This window comes from Sinocyclocheilus grahami, unplaced genomic scaffold (assembly GCF_001515645.1).
Source record: "Sinocyclocheilus grahami isolate Dianchi unplaced genomic scaffold, SAMN03320097.WGS_v1.1 scaffold302.1, whole genome shotgun sequence".
NCBI lineage: Eukaryota > Metazoa > Chordata > Actinopteri > Cypriniformes > Cyprinidae > Sinocyclocheilus > Sinocyclocheilus grahami.
Window position 1 is genome coordinate 1,743,350 of NW_015505481.1, and position 19,797 is coordinate 1,763,146.

Below are 19,797 nucleotides of genomic sequence, written 5' to 3' on the forward strand. Positions count from 1 at the left end.
TTTTGTTCTGTTTATATTTCATTTTTATTATTCTTTATATATTTATTGTTTTGTATTCTGGTTGTGTATGTAATTTATTGCTATGACTGTATCCCCTGTGAATGTTATATCTTCAATAAAAAAAAAAATAAATAAAAAATACGGAATCACTAGCAGAAACTCAAAAAAAAAAAAAAAAAAGCCACTGCACAAAACAAATCCCAGCCAGGTCCGCCACTTTTTTGGGTCCCCTTGAAACATTTCCGTTGTGGTCCGTGCTATTTGCAGCGCGTTTCTTCATTTGCATGTGTTGTGAGGATTTGCAGCGAGTGTGTTGTCAAACTGATGAAGATGTTTTCTTAATTTGCTGGTGTTTTTTCAATTTGCATGTGTTTTCTTAAGTTGCAGCGCATTGAGCTCTCTCGGCCACCGTAGAAAACAGTTGTGCTGCTTAATATTTTTGTGGAAACTTTGATACATTTTTTCAGGATTCTTTGATGAGTAGAATTAAAAAAGAACGGCATTTATTTGAAATATAAATCTTTTGTAACATTATAAATGTCTTTACTGTCACTTTTGATCAATTTGATGTATCCTTTCAGAATAAAAGTATTAATTTCTTTCAAAAAAACAAACAAACAAACATTTGAACCGTAGTGTATGTTAGAAGGCAATCATGCGAATGTCAGGATATGTAGTCTTACACAGGCCAGTGAACCAGGGGTCATCCTCCCAAGGGACATATCCTAAAACAGGGGGAAACGCCCCACAGTTAGACTCCACCACATAGCCTTGAGTCGTCACCGGTGGATTGGTTACATTGGGTCGGAAGTAAGCCTTCAGCGGGGCAAAAATATTATATCGGACCCCTGATATACAGCCCATAAAACCTGGACTGTTGTGCCTCTGAATTTCGTAGTCGACACCTCCCACCTCTATGAAGAAGAAAAGAAATCAGATCAATCTATTAAATGCAACTTTTTATCCACAGGCAACAAGTTAAGATAAATATGCTCATCTTACCCATGACTCTACCCAAGAATACAGACTTTGGTGAATCAAATCTGGGAATCTCTCCTGGTATTAACTTCTCAATCCATGGATCCATGTAATCCACCTAGATCCAGGTGCAAATACACACACAAACAGTGCACTTTTGCTATGCTAATAACTCTAGATCTAGTTTGATCTAGTTTGAGATCCTACCTGTGTCCATATGGTGTAGTTGTGTCGGGTGATGTTGACGAAATGAGGGAAGCCGTCGGCCATGCTTCTGTCAGTCAACTTAAATTTGTAGCTTATTATCCCAAGCCGATATCTCAGCGAAAGAGTCCCTGCAAAGGTGGTGACATCAGTGCTAAAGCTAATCTTTTGTATGCTTCGGTGTGATTGTGTGTGTTTACCATCTTTCTTGAGCAGTACAGCAATGTAATCATTGCTGAAGGAGCTGATATAAAGCAGCACCGCTGGAGCCTGTAGAGTGCTGAAGCTGAACTCTATGTCATCAGTTGTCGTGTTGTAGCCGAGGGTGAAGTTGTGCCAGTGAGGCTCTATCCAAAAGTTCGCCCACCATGCGTCAAAGGAAATCGGCTCTTTACGGATGTCATACCGCAACCACGCTCCCACATCAAAGAATGCCCCAATATCTAAAATGATGTGACACAAGCAGAGATCACAGTGTTGTTTATGTCAGGTCATGTCTCACGGACAATCCTCACACATGCTGATGTAACTAACTTTTAGAAAAAAAAATGGACATGATAGAGAAAGTTTATCATAATAACACGTCTTTAGACTCGAAAAGAATAGACTTGTAACATTTTGTATTATATTTTAGTACAAGAAGTTAGTATTAAGTTTGTATACTTGTGTGGGATTTAAATCGTAATATCATGGCTGTCAAGTGATTTAATAACAATGAATATAATTTTTTTGTGTGTTTTTCAGTTCCTTTTCAAAAAGAGAAAAGTAGAGAAACATTAAATATATGCAATCACATTGTCACGAATCCTGTCCATGGACTTCCGTCCGATTGCCACCAGAGGTCACCCTTTCCGATTACATTGACTCTCACACTACACAAACTGATACAAGTCACCCTGGACTACATCACAAGCTCACCTGAAACCAATCACACACAATACTTGGCAGTCTGTAATGGTTTGAGTGTGGCTTATGTAGTGTGTGTGATTGGTTTCAGGTGAGCTTGTGATTAGTGCAATGGAGCATGGGAATAGTCCAGGGTGACGTGTAACAGTTTGTGTAGTGTGAGAGTCAATGTAATCGGAAAGGGTGAAAATCTTAAGAAAAAAAAAATCCAGTCCTTGAATCTGACTGCTCGAGTAGCATTGCAATTAAAAAATATTAGGATATTTTTTTTTAATCTGTGTTTGTCAGGTCCAGATTTTACAGCGACTCTTTCTGAAAGTTACATAGTTACACCAGTAGGTGGAGACAATTGAATGTCTTTATGAGTGAGTCATTTAACTGATTCACTTAATCAATTTATTCAAAATGCCGATTCATTCAGAAACAAAACAAGTGACAGGCTGAATTCAGAACTGAAATAGTAAGAGTAATTTGTTAGTATATTGTTCCAAACTCGGTCCTGAGTCGTTGAATCATTTACTCAACCAGTTTGTTCAAAAACACTGATTTATTTGGCAACAAAACAAGTGACTGGCTGCATCCAAAATCACATACTCTCTCAGGAGGTACATTTTCTGAATAAGTACTTACTTTGTGACTGAAAGTATGTTCTATATAGTATAAATGTATGTAGAACGAAAATAATTTGGATCTTCTACATTCAACATGTTGTTATTGTCATATGACCTTCCAGCATCAGTTGTATCACTACATAGCCAGTTACAAAACATCAACTGTGGCCTCATGGGATAGATAAGTGTCCACTGGACAATAGTAGGTAATCTGAGTAATGGGTCATTTGTGCTACAGTTTTATGAATACTATGCAAATTGTATGCAGCCACTGTTTTAAGAGATATTGAATCATTTAACTCACAATAACATTTGTATTGATGATTATATTTAATTTGTTGTGTAAAGAATCAAATTTTCTATTAACTGACAAATGGGTGCTTAATTATTTAACTGCATCTTAACTCATTTAACTTTGACAGCTCTACTAATTTATTGTAGATTTAATTATATTCCTGTAGCAAGATACTGTATATATATTTATGACTTAAATCATGAGCACATTATGAATCCTGTAGGTGAGTGTATTAAGATTTATCTGTAGCAAGATACTGTATATATATTTATGACTTAAATCATGAGCACATTATGAATCCTGTAGGTGAGTGTATTAAGATTTATCTGTAGCAAGATACTGTATATATATTTATGACTTAAATCATGAGCACATTATGAATCCTGTAGGTGAGTGTATTAAGATTTATTGAGAAAAAAAAAACAATTAAGCTCAAATACAAAGATCTTAAATATTCCCACACAGACTATCAAAAAATGTAGTTTAATTCACGGAACAGACAAATCCCTCTCTGTTAGCCTGGATTTAGATGCTTAAAATGGAAAGTGGACACAAAAGCCAAAGTCTGTCACTCTCTCTTTTTCAGGCAGTGAATCTCTCTTTAACAGATTCTCAGAGGCACCAGTTAGCTTGTTGCTCAAATTTTTATCGTTCACTTGAATCAGTTTTAATCCTTTAAATCTCCTAATCACGGTTTCATGAAATTAAAATGCGTTTGTAATAATTAGTCTTTCCCCAGATGAAGATGAAAAGATATCATTTCAAATTTGCACGTTTATTAGGAAACAACTGTAGTCGGTTTTGCGCCATGTCAATTTGTGCCAGCATAAGTGTGAGAGAGCATATGCAAATGTGTGTTAACCTCACCTAAATGACAGTAATAGCCGTCGAAGGCTGTGTTATTGCAGTCACAGGCGTATGAAGCGTAGCCATCAATGCATTGGCCTCCATTTCGACACGGTATGGAGGCATTCAGACACGCTCCGGTGCAGTTTCTACGTATGCCAGCCCTCTCGTCAACCTTACCCTCCAAATCCACAGGCACCCCGTTCATCCTCAGCCCACGCAGACAACCCAGAAAAGGCCTTAAGGTGTGATTGGCCGCCCCTGAATAAAGATGCGTGGTATCAACTGCCTAAAGCAATGTTTTCATATCACATGACTCTGCTTGAAACTCCAGCTCTATAATTCTTACCTACGAGCAGGGGTTGAGTGAACTCCATAGTGATGTAGGTTTGGCCCGGAAACTTGTGAATGGCCGGAGGCAGGAAATCAACCTTGAGACGTGCCAATTTCACATTGATTTCAGCTTCTACATAGTGCCATTCATTATCATTGAGAGGTTTAGGAGAGCGCAGGGTCACGTTTCTAATCCCATCACCCACCATGAAGATGAAAACCACCTCAGTTGTAGCTGTGAAAATTTAAGCAGAAACTGCTGAAGGAGACATCAGAATCAGTAGATATACAGCATATATTTTTAGGATTTACAATGGGAATTACAATTACTCTGCCATGGAAACAACACTCACAATTGAGTTCAATTCGTAAGAAATTACGCAGGTGGTCATCTGAGCTTTCCACAAACACTCCGTTAGTTCGGTAGGTCCTGAAGTGGAACGTGATGTCAGCACTGATGCCGGGCTTGAAGGTGGGGAGCGTCAGATAGGTGGGCTTGGTGAAAGCTATAGTGCTCCAGATACTCCCTAAGAGAAGGATTTCCCCAATAACAAATCAGTGCAGATATACAGTAGAATTACTCAAATCAACATTTTATGCTAATTACTTTCGTTATTTGGTAATTATATGTGTGTTAATGAGGATCATGTTCAGTCAACCATCAAAATAAACCCCTTTCGGGTCATTTAAAGCTGCTTTGCTTTGTGTTTATTTTGTGATACATCAAATGATTGTACATTTCCCTTTACTCACATGTCAGAAAGACTTTTTCTTTGTAACATTCATTACTCACGGTCTCCATGGCAGTACAGTGCCCCAACACTGTAGTGCGCTTCTGAACCAGTGCGGTTAGTGTCTCCTATGACAATCCTCTTGACAGGCAGGTGGTCTCGGAACGACAGGTAGCCCTTATCTGAGTGCCTGGAGAATAGAAATTAGCCTTTAAAATAATCAATTCATATTTAGCTTGCACTTATACACTACTGTTCAAAAGTTTAGGGTTGATTAAGATTTTTTTTGTTTGTTTTTGAAGGAATTCTCTTTTTTGCTCTCCAAGGCTGAATTTATTTGATTAAAAAAACTGTAGTAATGTGAAAAATTAGTACAGTTTATAATAACTGTTTCCCATTTGCATATATTTTAAAATGTAATTTATGCCTGTTATGTCAAAGCTGAATTTTCAGCATCATTACTCCAGTCTTCAGTGTTACATGATCCTCCAGAAATGATATTAAATGTGTTGATTTGGAGCTTTGGAAACATTTCTTATTACTGCACTGCACTGCTTATTTTTGTAGAGAGTGAGACACATTTTTTTCAGGATTCTTTGTTTAATAGAAAGTTCAAAAGAACAGCATTTATTTGAAATTCTTTCCAAAAAAAAAAAACCCTTACTGACACCAAGCATTTAAACAGCCATGTATACATATAATATAGTATGGTATATAAATAGTACATGCATAGTGCAGTTCCCTGAGGTCCATTTATTTTCTATCTTTAATAATATATAACACCACCATACAGACATCATAAAAAGCATGATTAGATAATAAAAAAATTGTTTTAATTTGTTTATTCATTCTCACCATTGACGGTAGTCTGCGTCACAGTTGCACCAGTACTTGGAGTCAGTGCAAGTTTGATTGACAGCACATCCACATTTCCCACTTTCAGGGAAAGCTCCTCCCCAGTATTCATGACTCTCATTATGCCGACCAATCCAGTAAGTGTAAGGCCGTCCATCTGTTTACAACAATAAATAAAACCAAAGAAACACTGCATACCTATTGTAGGCAAGCCAGTCTCACAAAGCAGGGGACCATGACGACTGAGCCCTACTACGTAAACTCATTTGAATGGTAAAGGCTGACTGATACGATTCCTATAATTACTCAGCAGAGAAAAAGGCTGAGAAGGTCAGTGACACTAATTATGTTCAAGTTCCTGGCAGTTCAGCTGAGTCACACCATCTAGTGTTTTTGCACTGATTCCCCTAAGATCCTAGCTTAGATCAATACTTCAACAGCCATCTAAAATTCACAGCTGTAGTTCCTTCTTATTCTACTACGCTATATTTTAGCTACATAGTGATGGCTGCTTATGGAGTACACTGTAACGCAACATTTAAATACATTCATTTCTACTGTGGAATGCTAAAGGTTTTTGAATAACACACTGTCCACTCTTTTGAATATAATAAAAGTGAATTAGGATTGGGGATGTCAAACACCAAAATAAAAAAATAAATGCAATTAAAAAAGAAGAAGAAGAAGAAGAAACATCATAAATGTATCATTATTCCCTGTCTTTACTGGACAGTCATTACTAACTCAAATACTCTACTTACTATGTACCTCTAGTGAGCTGTCAACTGCTATGACTAGATTTTGAATCACCAAATGATCACCAGACCAGTTTGATTTGTGAACAAATTATTCAGACCAGTTTTGTGTACTGCATTAACCGATTCATTGAAAAGATCCAGCTCAAAAATATGATTCGTTCATGAATTAGTCATTGCTAATTGCCTCACGAATGCTGATGATTGCAAGAGATTAAGAATTTCAGTGGGTAATGAGTTAAATTTTACACAAAATATTTCATATAGCTACAGAATGCAGGAGTTGTATATGGACTAATCACATACTTAGAGTTGCTAGGATTGTCTTTAGAAAGTCACATTTTGAGAAGCACTGATTAACCTCATACGGGTTTGGAATTTGTTTTTGAAGGAATTCTCTTTTTTGCTCACCAAGGCTGAATTTATTTGATTAAAAAAACTGTAGTAATGTGAAAAATTAGTACAGTTTATAATAACTGTTTTCCATTTGCATATATTTTAAAATGTAATTTATGCCTGTTATGTCAAAGCTGAATTTTCAGCATCATTACTCCAGTCTTCAGTGTTACATGATCCTCCAGAAATGATATTAAATGTGTTGATTTGGAGCTTTGGAAACATTTCTTATTACTGCACTGCACTGCTTATTTTTGTAGAAAGTGAGACACATTTTTTTCAGGATTCTTTGTTTAATAGAAAGTTCAAAAGAACAGCATTTATTTGAAATTCTTTCCAAAAAAAAAAAACCCTTACTGACACCAAGCATTTAAACAGCCATGTATACATATAATATAGTATGGTATATAAATAGTACATGCATAGTGCAGTTCCCTGAGGTCCATTTATTTTCTATCTTTAATAATATATAACACCACCATACAGACATCATAAAAAGCATGATTAGATAATAAAAAAATTGTTTTAATTTGTTTATTCATTCTCACCATTGACGGTAGTCTGCGTCACAGTTGCACCAGTACTTGGAGTCAGTGCAAGTTTGATTGACAGCACATCCACATTTCCCACTTTCAGGGAAAGCTCCTCCCCAGTATTCATGACTCTCATTATGCCGACCAATCCAGTAAGTGTAAGGCCGTCCATCTGTTTACAACAATAAATAAAACCAAAGAAACACTGCATACCTATTGTAGGCAAGCCAGTCTCACAAAGCAGGGGACCATGACGACTGAGCCCTACTACGTAAACTCATTTGAATGGTAAAGGCTGACTGATACGATTCCTATAATTACTCAGCAGAGAAAAAGGCTGAGAAGGTCAGTGACACTAATTATGTTCAAGTTCCTGGCAGTTCAGCTGAGTCACACCATCTAGTGTTTTTGCACTGATTCCCCTAAGATCCTAGCTTAGATCAATACTTCAACAGCCATCTAAAATTCACAGCTGTAGTTCCTTCTTATTCTACTACGCTATATTTTAGCTACATAGTGATGGCTGCTTATGGAGTACACTGTAACGCAACATTTAAATACATTCATTTCTACTGTGGAATGCTAAAGGTTTTTGAATAACACACTGTCCACTCTTTTGAATATAATAAAAGTGAATTAGGATTGGGGATGTCAAACACCAAAATAAAAAAATAAATGCAATTAAAAAAGAAGAAGAAGAAGAAGAAACATCATAAATGTATCATTATTCCCTGTCTTTACTGGACAGTCATTACTAACTCAAATACTCTACTTACTATGTACCTCTAGTGAGCTGTCAACTGCTATGACTAGATTTTGAATCACCAAATGATCACCAGACCAGTTTGATTTGTGAACAAATTATTCAGACCAGTTTTGTGTACTGCATTAACCAATTCATTGAAAAGATCCAGCTCAAAAATATGATTTGTTCATGAATTAGTCATTGCTAATTGCCTCACGAATGCTGATGATTGCAAGAGATTAAGAATTTCAGTGGGTAATGAGTTAAATTTTACACAAAATATTTCATATAGCTACAGAATGCAGGAGTTGTATATGGACTAATCACATACTTAGAGTTGCTAGGATTGTCTTTAGAAAGTCACATTTTGAGAAGCACTGATTAACCTCATACGGGTTTGGAACATGAGGGTAAATAAATTATGACAGAATTAAAATTTTTGAGTGAATTATCCCATTCATTCACTGGCTATAAATGGCCAAAGATATTCCACATACTGATTTCCACCTGTCATTGTTCAAACTTTTTAACTTACGTGGAGTATTGAGGAGGCGTGACTTGTAGCATAGGAACTCAATCCACTGTTCGCAGTATAAAGACGTGTTTGCTAGGGCAGTGACTTCATCCCACGATGCATTTACATACTGGAGGTTCCCAATATACGGTCGATCCATGGTGGAGCCGCTCACTTTGGTGCTTTTCATGCGGTTGTGCTCAATAACGGTCCATGATTTTTGCACTAAAAATATTATAGGATAAACCTCAGCTTGTTGTGAAAAATCATTCTAAATTGCTTTCCACACATCAATCTGTTTTGCTTCATACATACACATATTGCAGTAGACCGTGAAAGGCTTCAGTGGTCCGCTCAGATCTGGATCTATGGTGTAGTTGCCTGACCAGTACTTCCCATTCAGTCTGTAGGCCTCACATGACTCCCTGTAGACCGCTGAGATGATGAGAGAGAGACAGAGAGAGGCTTAATTCTCATGTTTCACCAACAAAAAGTCAATACAGAGGAATCTCCTCAATAAAGGACACTCACAGTTATGACAAACTTCCCCCTTGTAGCCTGTGTTGTTACACACACACAGGAAGTCATTCCAGGACTGAATACACCTGCCTTCATGTTCACAAGGGTTTGGACTGCACCTGAGAAAAAAACAAGAGACGGTCGACATTTTAATAATGCACGTTTCAAGATATTACATGTCATGTTTTCTTGTCAATACCGTTGTTGCATATTGTACAAAATATGATTTGCAGATGACACTAATATGAGATGAATCAACCTGAGAGTTATATTCTCAGATCAAAACCAGAATACAAATTTATTTTCTGGTTTTTTTTTTTATTCATCTTATGATTTATCAGTGATTAAATCCATCTGGTTTTTCTCCTTTGTGAGGCTTTGTTTCTCCTTTATGAGTATTTATATGATTGTATGTTTGTATTATTGTTATTCATATTTTTGACAATAACTGACACTTTGAAAAAAAAAATTTATTTGTATTTTTATTTTGTAATCCAGTACAAACACTTACATTTTCGTAAATCAAGATACGATTACTTGTGAAAATATTAATTCATATTTTCAAAAAATCTATCAAAACAAGATTACTGTCCTACCCCACTGACAGAGTTTTTCGTGTTTCAGATCATTTTGATTTGTTTCTCAGAAAACAAGACTAAAGAAGTCATTCATAGCTTCTAAAGTAAATCTATATTGATTTAGGAATGTTTAGATATTTGTACTGGTGTCAAATAGTATCAGAATCTTTTTTTTTTTTACATTTTCATTTGTCTTATGTTCATCCTGATTGCCTATTACAGATTAAGACATTCGACTTTGACGTAAGAAATAAACACTAAACTTATATCCCACACATGCATGCTAGTTTTCAGATTATGGTGGTGACTTCCCATTGATATATATTGTTTTTATAGAGCTGAGCTCCTGATATGTCCTACAAGTATACTTGACTCCTACAAAAGAAGAATTTTGTATTTTTGTATTTTAATCAACCCTAATCTTCTATAATTGCGAGGACAGTGTTGGCAAAACCCACCAACAAAAAACACACACCTATCAGTGATTCCGCAGGTGCCCAGCAGGATTTCGGCATATCTGCCCCATTTCCTCTGCAGCATGACATCTATATCCACCGGCTCATCATCTATAAAGATCTGCTGCATGCAGCCATGGAAGCGAGACAGCTTGGTCACACAGCGTGCCGTGTTATTGGTCTTAGGACAACCTGCAGCACATCAGACATGAAAAATGTATCTAGTTATCTGCTATGCAACTGAAAGGCACTGAATACATTCACATTTAGTATAGATTAGAAACATTAATGTAGCATTTATGGCGTGTGTATATTTATGTATAACAGATGAAACATGCATACTATTGCAAACATTAACATTGTTGCACAGTAATTTTTGAGGCAGTTTTACAGAAGAGTGTCACTCAGTTTTAGTCATGTGGCATTGAATCATAACAGACTAATGCTCCTTATATTCTGTTACTTACCCCCGAAGAAATAGCGGTCTCCTGTACGAACCATGAAGGGGTTGGTGATCTTCAGTGGTGAGCTTTCATCTTCATCTACAGTGATAGTTAATAAGTTGTCTTTGGCAGTCAGGTCTACTGAGTGCCAGAAGCCGTCATTGAGACGGTACCCTGAGACAAGACAAAATAGGATAATATTTACTGTACTGTATATAATATTTCATCTGGTGTTGGTTCTGCTAAACTCCTGGTCTTAAAGGGCTCCATTCAGTCCTCTCTTATAGAAACAGAGTTCAAAATGTCACAACGAAAACTATGGACACAATCCTCAATCATACCTGCAGCGAAGCGTAATCTTTTGTTTCCAGGCTGCATTAGAGTGATGTTGACTTGTCCTTCGCTGAGGCCCAGCTCCAGAGAGCCCAACTCATCTGCAAACCTGGTGAACATCAATAAGCCTGTGTAGTCCCATGAGCGAAACTTAAACTTCACTGCCAGACGGTTCTTCCGGAAGAAGCCGGGGAGCTGCAGGTAGTTGTTGGGTCCTGCAAAGGTCATGGGCTTCCAGAGGAGATCACGGCAAGTATAATGCATCTTTTTCTGAAGAAAGGCAGATGAGAAGATGCAAATATACATATCAGAAATATTTTGCAAAAGCGATACAATGGTCATCCAAATGTGACATAATATGTGATTCTACATCTCTTAATAATTCACCCCACACTATGCTCTTGCTGTTGGTCGTGTGAATTTTAGGAAATCTCAACATGCCTTTTTAGGAGCTAGTCGAATTTCAGGCTCCTGGTACTGTGTCTTGTAGATGATATTGATTCCATTGATAAAGACGTTTTCCATGCAGCCACGGAAGTTAACCTTACCGGGCAGATGGGGCACGTCTTTCTCAATCACGCCGCCAACATAAATCTAAAGAGATATGGATAATTGCTGTGATCAGGATGCAGGGAACATTGATTCTTCATTTAAATCTTCTGAACGAATGCGAGTCATTTAGTGAAGTGTGCATTAATAGTCTATGTGATTAATCCAACACAACACCTGCTTGTCCAGATCAAGGTACTGGAACTCTCCGTTGAGGACAGCAGTCTCAGTCTGGCTGTCCAAGGTGAAGTTAACCTCTCGTCCGTAGCGCTTGATGGTGACATAGTGCCAGTGCTGAGTGTCCAGCAGGTTTCCCAGCATCATTGTGGTCATCCCATTGGTGTCATGGACAGTGCTACTCCCTGAAAAATAGCAGAAATACATGTCCTGTGATTGTAGATAGATAGATAGATAGATAGATAGATAGATAGATAGATAGATAGATAGATAGATAGATAGATAGATAGATAGATAGATAGATAGATAGATAGATTTATCATCATTACCCCGGCTGATATGCAATTAGAGGCGTCCAACCTTCAGCTCTTCAGCACGGAAGTTAACCTTACCGGGCAGATGGGGCACGTCTTTCTCAATCACGCCGCCAACATAAATCTAAAGAGATATGGATAATTGCTGTGATCAGGATGCAGGGAACATTGATTCTTCATTTAAATCTTCTGAACGAATGCGAGTCATTTAGTGAAGTGTGCATTAATAGTCTATGTGATTAATCCAACACAACACCTGCTTGTCCAGATCAAGGTACTGGAACTCTCCGTTGAGGACAGCAGTCTCAGTCTGGCTGTCCAAGGTGAAGTTAACCTCTCGTCCGTAGCGCTTGATGGTGACATAGTGCCAGTGCTGAGTGTCCAGCAGGTTTCCCAGCATCATTGTGGTCATCCCATTGGTGTCATGGACAGTGCTACTCCCTGAAAAATAGCAGAAATACATGTCCTGTGATTGTAGATAGATAGATAGATAGATAGATAGATAGATAGATAGATAGATAGATAGATAGATAGATAGATAGATTTATCATCATTACCCAGGCTGATATGTAAGTAGAGGCGTCCAATCTTCAGCTCTAGAGTGATGGAGTCTCCCTGCAGACCTTCACTGTGCAGGAGAACACCATCCTTTTCCAAGGTCTTAAAGTTTAAAGCGTAGTGGTCCTGAAGTGTCCTCATCCTGCCACGTGGGAATGAATATGCCACCATGTCATCCCCCTCAAACTGCATCACATATGAGTCTGTTAGGGTCAAAGGTCAAAGAGTAAGAAGAAGACTGTCAAAAACTGTATTGGAAGATGTTCTTCATCTTAAAAACCAAACACAAAATTGACAAACCAGTATGTCTAGTTCTACTAGATGAGCGGCAGGAACCCAGATCATCAAGGGGTACACAGTGTCTCCCTAATTGCTTCTAGTTTGCATAAATTAGCATAAGGCCATGTTCATAGCTGTTGAATTTACAAATGAATATTCAATTAATCCATAAGCTTAACAGGCAGTAGGTGTGAGTGCTTGATATTGTATCCGGAGTATTGTTATTGTTATTTTTTGCAGTGCAAAGATATTAAGATTTAAATGATACTCTGCTTGGCACACTGCACACACACACAGAAACTCATGATTTCCAGTATTAATATTTACAAATCATTGAAACAAGATACAAAGTACTTGAGAAGAAAAATGATATAGTATGTTCCCTTTCAGTCGGAAATTTACTTCTGAAAATGATCTTATGCCATTTTACTTCTTAAGCACATGGATATATTTACTGGAAAACAAGACCAAAATACTGATTAAAGAATTATTTTCTGCAGTACAGCTCAAAGGGTCGGTTAACATTACAAAACACTGAGGAGATTTTCTGTATCATGTTAAGATAAAGTTCTTGGCAACTGATAAAACATAAACTGTTGCCAGTAACTCAGTGTGCTGTTTACCGTAAGGACAGCCATAGAACTCTACGCGAAGGCCGATCTTGCCTCCGTTCTCAGTATTCCAGCCCATGGGATAGATGCGCAGATGTTTGGCAGTGAACGAATAATGAAAGACGTTCCTCTTCACCTGGTAGTAATTCCAGTTGCCAGGCAACGTCTGAGAGACACAAAAATCTGATATTAGAGGCTCTATGAATGTTACTCACCATTTAACAAACAAACCGCTTCTCTCACCAACAACTAATCCTACATCAAAAACTTATGTAAACTCTAAATTCTGAGTCAAAAACGATACAAATGCATGACCTCTTGACCTGTCCTGAACCACCAAACATCAAAATCATTGATCAGCACAAATCATACAAACACTCATAAAACATAGATTATTTTTACCATGTTGCCTCCTTTCATGACATATGGAGTCCATGCGTCAAATCGGTCCCCGTACAGCAGCATGTATTTGGTGACCCAGTCATAAGAGTTGAAGGTACCCTGAGTAGCAATGGCCATGATACGATACTTCCTCCCCAAGTCAATCTGCATCCATGGCTGCCTGTCCCGAGGGGACGGAGACCAGCCGCTGCTCCCTAATTCATCACATTTACATTCATTCATTTAGCAGATGCTTTTATCCAAAGTTACTTACAAATGCATCATCACACAAACATTTGAGAAATTCAGTTAATAAAAAAACATTCTTGAGCCATTCTTTTCATGGGCTGCTGCAGGAACCATTACAGTTGGTAGGGCCTTGGTCCCTATTTTGGGCATTCATAAATTGATAGATATTGAAAAAAAATCTAAATACTCTACATTATTTTTGTATTTTTGAGTTCTCCTCTGGGGGAAAATAAAGATAAATTTCCCAAATCCCTTGTGTGTTTTTGGCACTTCAAATAAAGCAAAAAGTTCAAATTGTTATTTTTCTCCACCAATCAATTAAATTTATGCCTATAGAATCCCTCATTTAAATGTGTATGTCTACAGCAGATCTTATTTTCCAGATTTAATGACAGGTAAAATAAAATAAAATAAAATAAAATAAAATAAAATTACAGACTGTTCTGCTGCCTAAAAACCATACTGATAACATTACAGGACAATACGACTTGCTCAGTCTTGAAGAAATCTGCATTTAGTGCAGCACTTAGCTCTGTTTCAAATGAATTTGTGACATTTACTTTCACTCATACACTATATTATTTTCTTTTCTATTCATATCTCAGTAATGTCAGATATAGTTACAAATGCTTTTATTCACAAAAAGCAAGATATTTTGATTCAAAAGGGAACCCATCCAGCAGTCTGCTAGTAATTGTAGTGGCTTACAATGTATCTGCTTTTTGTGGTGTAGTCACTTACCATACAGTTTGGCAAAGTGTGCAGAGTAAAAAAAGTTATATCTGGAGGAAGCATGGAAAGAGGACGCGTAGAGCGGAGAGATCAGCGGATCTAAGCATGGCCCTGAATAAAGAGAAAGAAAAAGAAAATTACTGAAAATAATTAACAACAACAGCATTTCATAAAAGCATTTTGAATGAATTATGAAAGCATTATCATAAAAGCAAGATTAGGCTTTTTTTATTTTTTTTACTTCTGACACAAGATAGCAGTTTAACGGAAGAACACAATGAAGCTCTGTCAAGTTATGTACATAAATTACCTGCAATAAATACTTTTAATTTCTGTTATGTATAATATTTCCAACTTAAGTTGTAGTTTTTCAAATTAAAAATCATCCTTTTGCTGGTATATGATATACAGTTTATCCAATTCATCGCACCAACACAAACGCAATAAAACCACACTATCATGAGAACTGAGTGTCTGTGATTTCAAATATCAATTTCTCCAAAATGAAAAATTGACTGGAACAGCTATTGCTCAACATAATGTAATGCTTTGGCTGTTCTAGCTGAGATTATTACTAGGCCTAATGAACAACAATGACATTTGACATTGCACTGAAAATGGCGTATAATCTACCATGTAACCCTATTCACTGCCAAAGCAAACAACAAAACATATACATCTTTGAGACAGAGAGCAAATTATTGTAAGCTCAGATAAAGAAGTACCATGTTTAAATATTTTGCCACTTGCTTGAGCAACTTAATATACAAATCTGTCTAAGAAGTAATGAATGGTATATTAAATTTTTACAGTATACTTATTGAGTTTAAACATTAATATATCTATCAAAGATTGTATTATTGTGCTGTGTTGCTCTTAGCTTCAGGTCCTGGCATCCTCCACCTTCAGGTCCTTTTCTGACTGTTTATATTATAAAAAATCTTCTGTCCACAATGCTGAATAAGCCTTTTCAGTAACTTCAACAACATTTAGATTTAAAATCAAAATCATGGTGAATGAATAGATTATTTGTGGTATAAAGAAGCTGTGGATCAGTTGCATATATGTGCACATAAAAGTGCACTGCAAATGAATCATGTGTGAAACAGGCGTTACAGTTGTAACATACAAAAATATGTGTGTAACTTAGTGGACAGATAGAACATAAATAAGGCCCTTTTAGCAAGTCTTGCCATGGCATTTCATCAGTCCCTCTGTTGCACACATCCCTGCTTCAATTAGACCTGGCAACATTTCAGCCTAATCTAAACAGCAGAGTCAGATAAACCCACCTCAATCTCACCCTCTCAACAGAGCTCTAATAAAGCCATCTGCCCAAATGGCATCGCATCTCACAGCCCATCCACCTCACCTCTCTAACAACAGACGACACACAAACCAACAGGAGTAATAGAGGAGGACATGAAGAGAGATTGCTGACAAGCTAACAAGATGAAAAGACAACCAAGAGAAAAGACAGACATGTGGACAGAGACAAATAGGCCCTGTAAATCATGGACAATGATAGCATTGGTCAGCAAACAACATAAGTCATACTGTATCCTCCACCCAAAATATTGTATTCTTTCACATTTATTCATGTATCAGTATTTTTATGGGGTTCATTTGAAGATTTGAATGTCAAGTCAAGTCAAGTCACCCTTATTTATATAGCACTTTTTACAATGTAGATCATGTTGAAGCAGCTTTACAGTATTAAAATAATAAAATGGAGAACGAAGAGATTATTTATGCCTTATTGAAGATGTATATGAAGATAATGAAGTGTTTAGAGAAGAGCTGTGTCTTCAGGCGCGTTGTGAAGATTGTTTGGGGCCAAACGTTAGGGGCTCTCTAATAGATCCTGTTTTATGAATAATGTGTTTGCAAGGAAGAGTTATGGTCCTATGAGGCATATGTAAATTTAAGAAAAAGAGATGGGGGGTGGGGGGGTCAAGATATTATGTTATCTTGTATGAATTTTATATTGCAATATGATTCCTGAAAAAAATTAAACATTTAAACTTTAGCTTTCTCATAAGCAAACAGCTGATAAAAAAATATATTTTCAGTATCACGACATATACAGTCAAGTCCATATATATTTGGACACAGGCACAATTTGTATTATCTTAGCTGCTGACCAAAACATAATCAAGTTACAGTTATATAATGAATATGGGCTTAAAGTGCACACTCTAAGCTTTACACACATTTGGAGGAAAGATTAAGGAATTACAGCTCTATGTACCTCCCCCCTTTTTCAAGGGACCATAAGTAATTGGACAGCTGACTCAAAAGCCATTTTATGGACAGATGTGGGCTATTCCTTCGCCTTTTCTATATCAGTTAAAGAGGTAAAAGGTCTGGAGTTGATTTGCATTTGGAAGCTGTTGCTGTGAACCCACATCACGTGGTCAAAGGATCTCTCCATACAAGTGAAACAATTGTTAGACTTCAAAAACAAAACAAATCCATCAGAGAGATAGCAGGAACATTAGGAGTGGCCAAATCAACAGTTTGGTAGATTCAGCATTATGATTGGCCGGATTGCCTGTCAATCAAACTCCCTGCAAAAGGTCAATTACACTGCAACCATGACAACATCCTGCTAAAAATGTTCCCTGAAAGTTGATCAGTCTTATAAAATCACCATTGGGGATGTATTTAAAGGGAAGAATGGTTCATAAATAAATTCAAAAGTTTGTGTGCCCATATAATCTTAGCATTAGTGGTAAACAGATTTGGCTTGATGTCTATTCTACTCCAGCTCCGATAGCCCCCTATAGACAGAAAGATAAATAAATAAATATGCATAAAAGGAGGAGATGGGGAGGAGGAGGGATGCCGAAAGAACTAACAACGGAAGTGGTAAGAGGCTGTCTTTTATACTTGGATATTAATTGGAAGATTAGATGGGCGTACTCCTCCCGAAATTACGTTAATAACTTCATGTCTTATCTTACAATCTTACAATGTAAGTGTTTTCTTTCGAGAATACAGTTAATGATTGGATCAGGCTTAATTTGTTTTATTATAATTAGCTTCTGAAATAACAGAAGTCCATTATGTAATGTTCTTATTTAATTGTGTGTATTTCTCAATGAGGTATTAACTGTAGCTACCCCAAAGAGACTGAAGGGGTCAGACTGCTTAACACAGCAGAGGTTATTAGTATTCTGACCACTGCAACTGCCAGTGAGGGAACAGAGGGAAAAAAGAAACAGTTTGATGGAAAGAGAGAGAGAAATGGAGAGATGGAGAGAGAAAGCAAGGAAGATAACAGAATACTGCATGAGTCATCTAGTTTATTCACAAGTGATTTCAATTCCCATCTGATTCACAGTCCCCTGCTCTGTCATCTTTCAGCCTTTGACTAGTCGGATTCACCAAGCCATGAACTCCATTATGAAAGTCTTCTGAAAGAAATGGCTTGAGGTGGAAACATCCTGTGAATATTTGGGACAATTATTCATGCTGTTGAATTTTGTGATATCTAGTATTTGGACATTGATATATTATATTGAAATAAATGTATGAATCTATATATCAATAATCAGTATTTGAACACATTTAAAAGTAATCATCATAATAATGCAAATACATTAATATAGTGCTATAAACATAAGCTTAAAAATCCATGTCAAGATCCATGTTGAAGGCTCCTGTCTAAGATTAGCCTCACTTCCATACTGTCCCAAAAGCACCAGCACCAGTGCAGTATTCTGATTCACATTAGCAGATAAATTAATCGACTGAATGTGACCCAGCCCCATCTATCTTTGTAAAATATGAGATGCAGAGATTGTCTGTCCCTCTTCACCAGCTCTGAGATCAATGATCTCCACCCTGTGCTATTCTTTCCCCACTAGCAGCTGTGCAGAGCAGAGAGGAGTGCCTGCCCTGCAGGAGAAGCATTACAGTTATTAAAGCACTCAGTGCAGAAGAGCTGCAAGGTAAACTGGGAATAAGCAATGACAGGGTCATGGAGATATATGCAGAGACTTGCACATAGACATGCTTGTGCAAAACTCACCTATTTAAATACAAAAGCTCTGTTCCAAAACCTACTATGAGCTACCTTGCTTTCCATAGCCCACATAGGCAGCTGCCTCCTGAAGGAGCATCCTAACTGTTATGGAAGCTAATAAGTGATGGATTCAGAATGCTCTACTCAGTCAGCAATTGTGCACACCTTGCAAATAGCACAGGACGCTTGCCACCACACCATCGATTTCAGTAGCGTGATGTTAGCATGTTGCTCAGTGCAATTCTTTAATAATCATAAAAACACAGCACACATACAAATCGGATGAACACTGGGCTATTTATAATCAATAATTTCCGGCATTTTATAAAATATAAACCACCCTTGTTTTGTTCACCTTCTTTTTTCCCCCCAGTGAACTTATCCTATTGTATTCTGGGATTGTCTTCTCTGTGAAGGACACAAGCGATTCTGCTTTACAATCTGGCTAAAACAAGAGGTGTGTCCCAATTTGTGTACTTGTGCACTATCCTATGCCATTTTATAGTATAAATAGTGTGGACATTCCAAAAAGAAGAAGTGCACTTCAAATTCCCAGCTAACACATTTATTTAAACCTTTTTGTAATGGCACAATTTATTAAATCTATATTAAAAAAAATAATAATAATATATACAATAAAAACTAAAAATGTTTGCAGGTGTGCGTTTTGTTGAGCATCATTTTTGATACATTAAGCTTTTATGGCAAAAATAGTATGAGGCCCAAACTGAGAAAATATATGCAATTTGGTGCTGTTATTCAATTCTGATGAAATCTTTCTAACTGCACAGCAGACTACTTACACAAAATGCATCTAAATATCAGTTGGACATATATATATATATATATATATATATATATATATATATATATATAATTTATTTTTT

General features: G+C 36.9%; 1 protein-coding gene across 5 annotated transcripts in view; it reads right to left on the minus strand.

Moving 5' to 3' along the window:
- Window positions 1–19,797, minus strand: part of LOC107601289 (contactin-associated protein 1-like) — a 28,401-nt gene that overhangs the window by 5,019 nt on the left and 3,585 nt on the right. For 2 of the 5 annotated variants that reach the window (XM_016293427.1, XM_016293426.1), the window contains exons 2-23: window positions 14,890–14,991; window positions 13,921–14,114; window positions 13,531–13,684; window positions 12,628–12,831; window positions 12,327–12,511; window positions 12,144–12,194; window positions 11,472–11,573; window positions 11,039–11,300; window positions 10,722–10,871; window positions 10,275–10,446; window positions 9,234–9,340; window positions 9,018–9,137; window positions 8,724–8,927; window positions 7,459–7,615; window positions 4,967–5,094; window positions 4,527–4,700; window positions 4,190–4,408; window positions 3,862–4,101; window positions 1,383–1,625; window positions 1,186–1,313; window positions 1,003–1,096; window positions 684–914 (exon numbers count right to left, since the gene is read on the minus strand). In XM_016293427.1, coding sequence (XP_016148913.1) covers window positions 684–914; window positions 1,003–1,096; window positions 1,186–1,313; window positions 1,383–1,625; window positions 3,862–4,101; window positions 4,190–4,408; window positions 4,527–4,700; window positions 4,967–5,094; window positions 7,459–7,615; window positions 8,724–8,927; window positions 9,018–9,137; window positions 9,234–9,340; window positions 10,275–10,446; window positions 10,722–10,871; window positions 11,039–11,300; window positions 11,472–11,573; window positions 12,144–12,194; window positions 12,327–12,511; window positions 12,628–12,831; window positions 13,531–13,684; window positions 13,921–14,114; window positions 14,890–14,991 — 3,621 coding nt within the window. Of the gene's footprint in view, window positions 1–683; window positions 915–1,002; window positions 1,097–1,185; window positions 1,314–1,382; window positions 1,626–3,861; window positions 4,102–4,189; window positions 4,409–4,526; window positions 4,701–4,966; window positions 5,095–7,458; window positions 7,616–8,723; window positions 8,928–9,017; window positions 9,138–9,233; window positions 9,341–10,274; window positions 10,447–10,721; window positions 10,872–11,038; window positions 11,301–11,471; window positions 11,625–11,756; window positions 11,937–12,143; window positions 12,195–12,326; window positions 12,512–12,627; window positions 12,832–13,530; window positions 13,685–13,920; window positions 14,115–14,889; window positions 14,992–19,797 lie in introns of those variants that run through there. The other 3 variants (XM_016293429.1, XM_016293428.1, XM_016293430.1) reach the window with 2 other exon arrangements.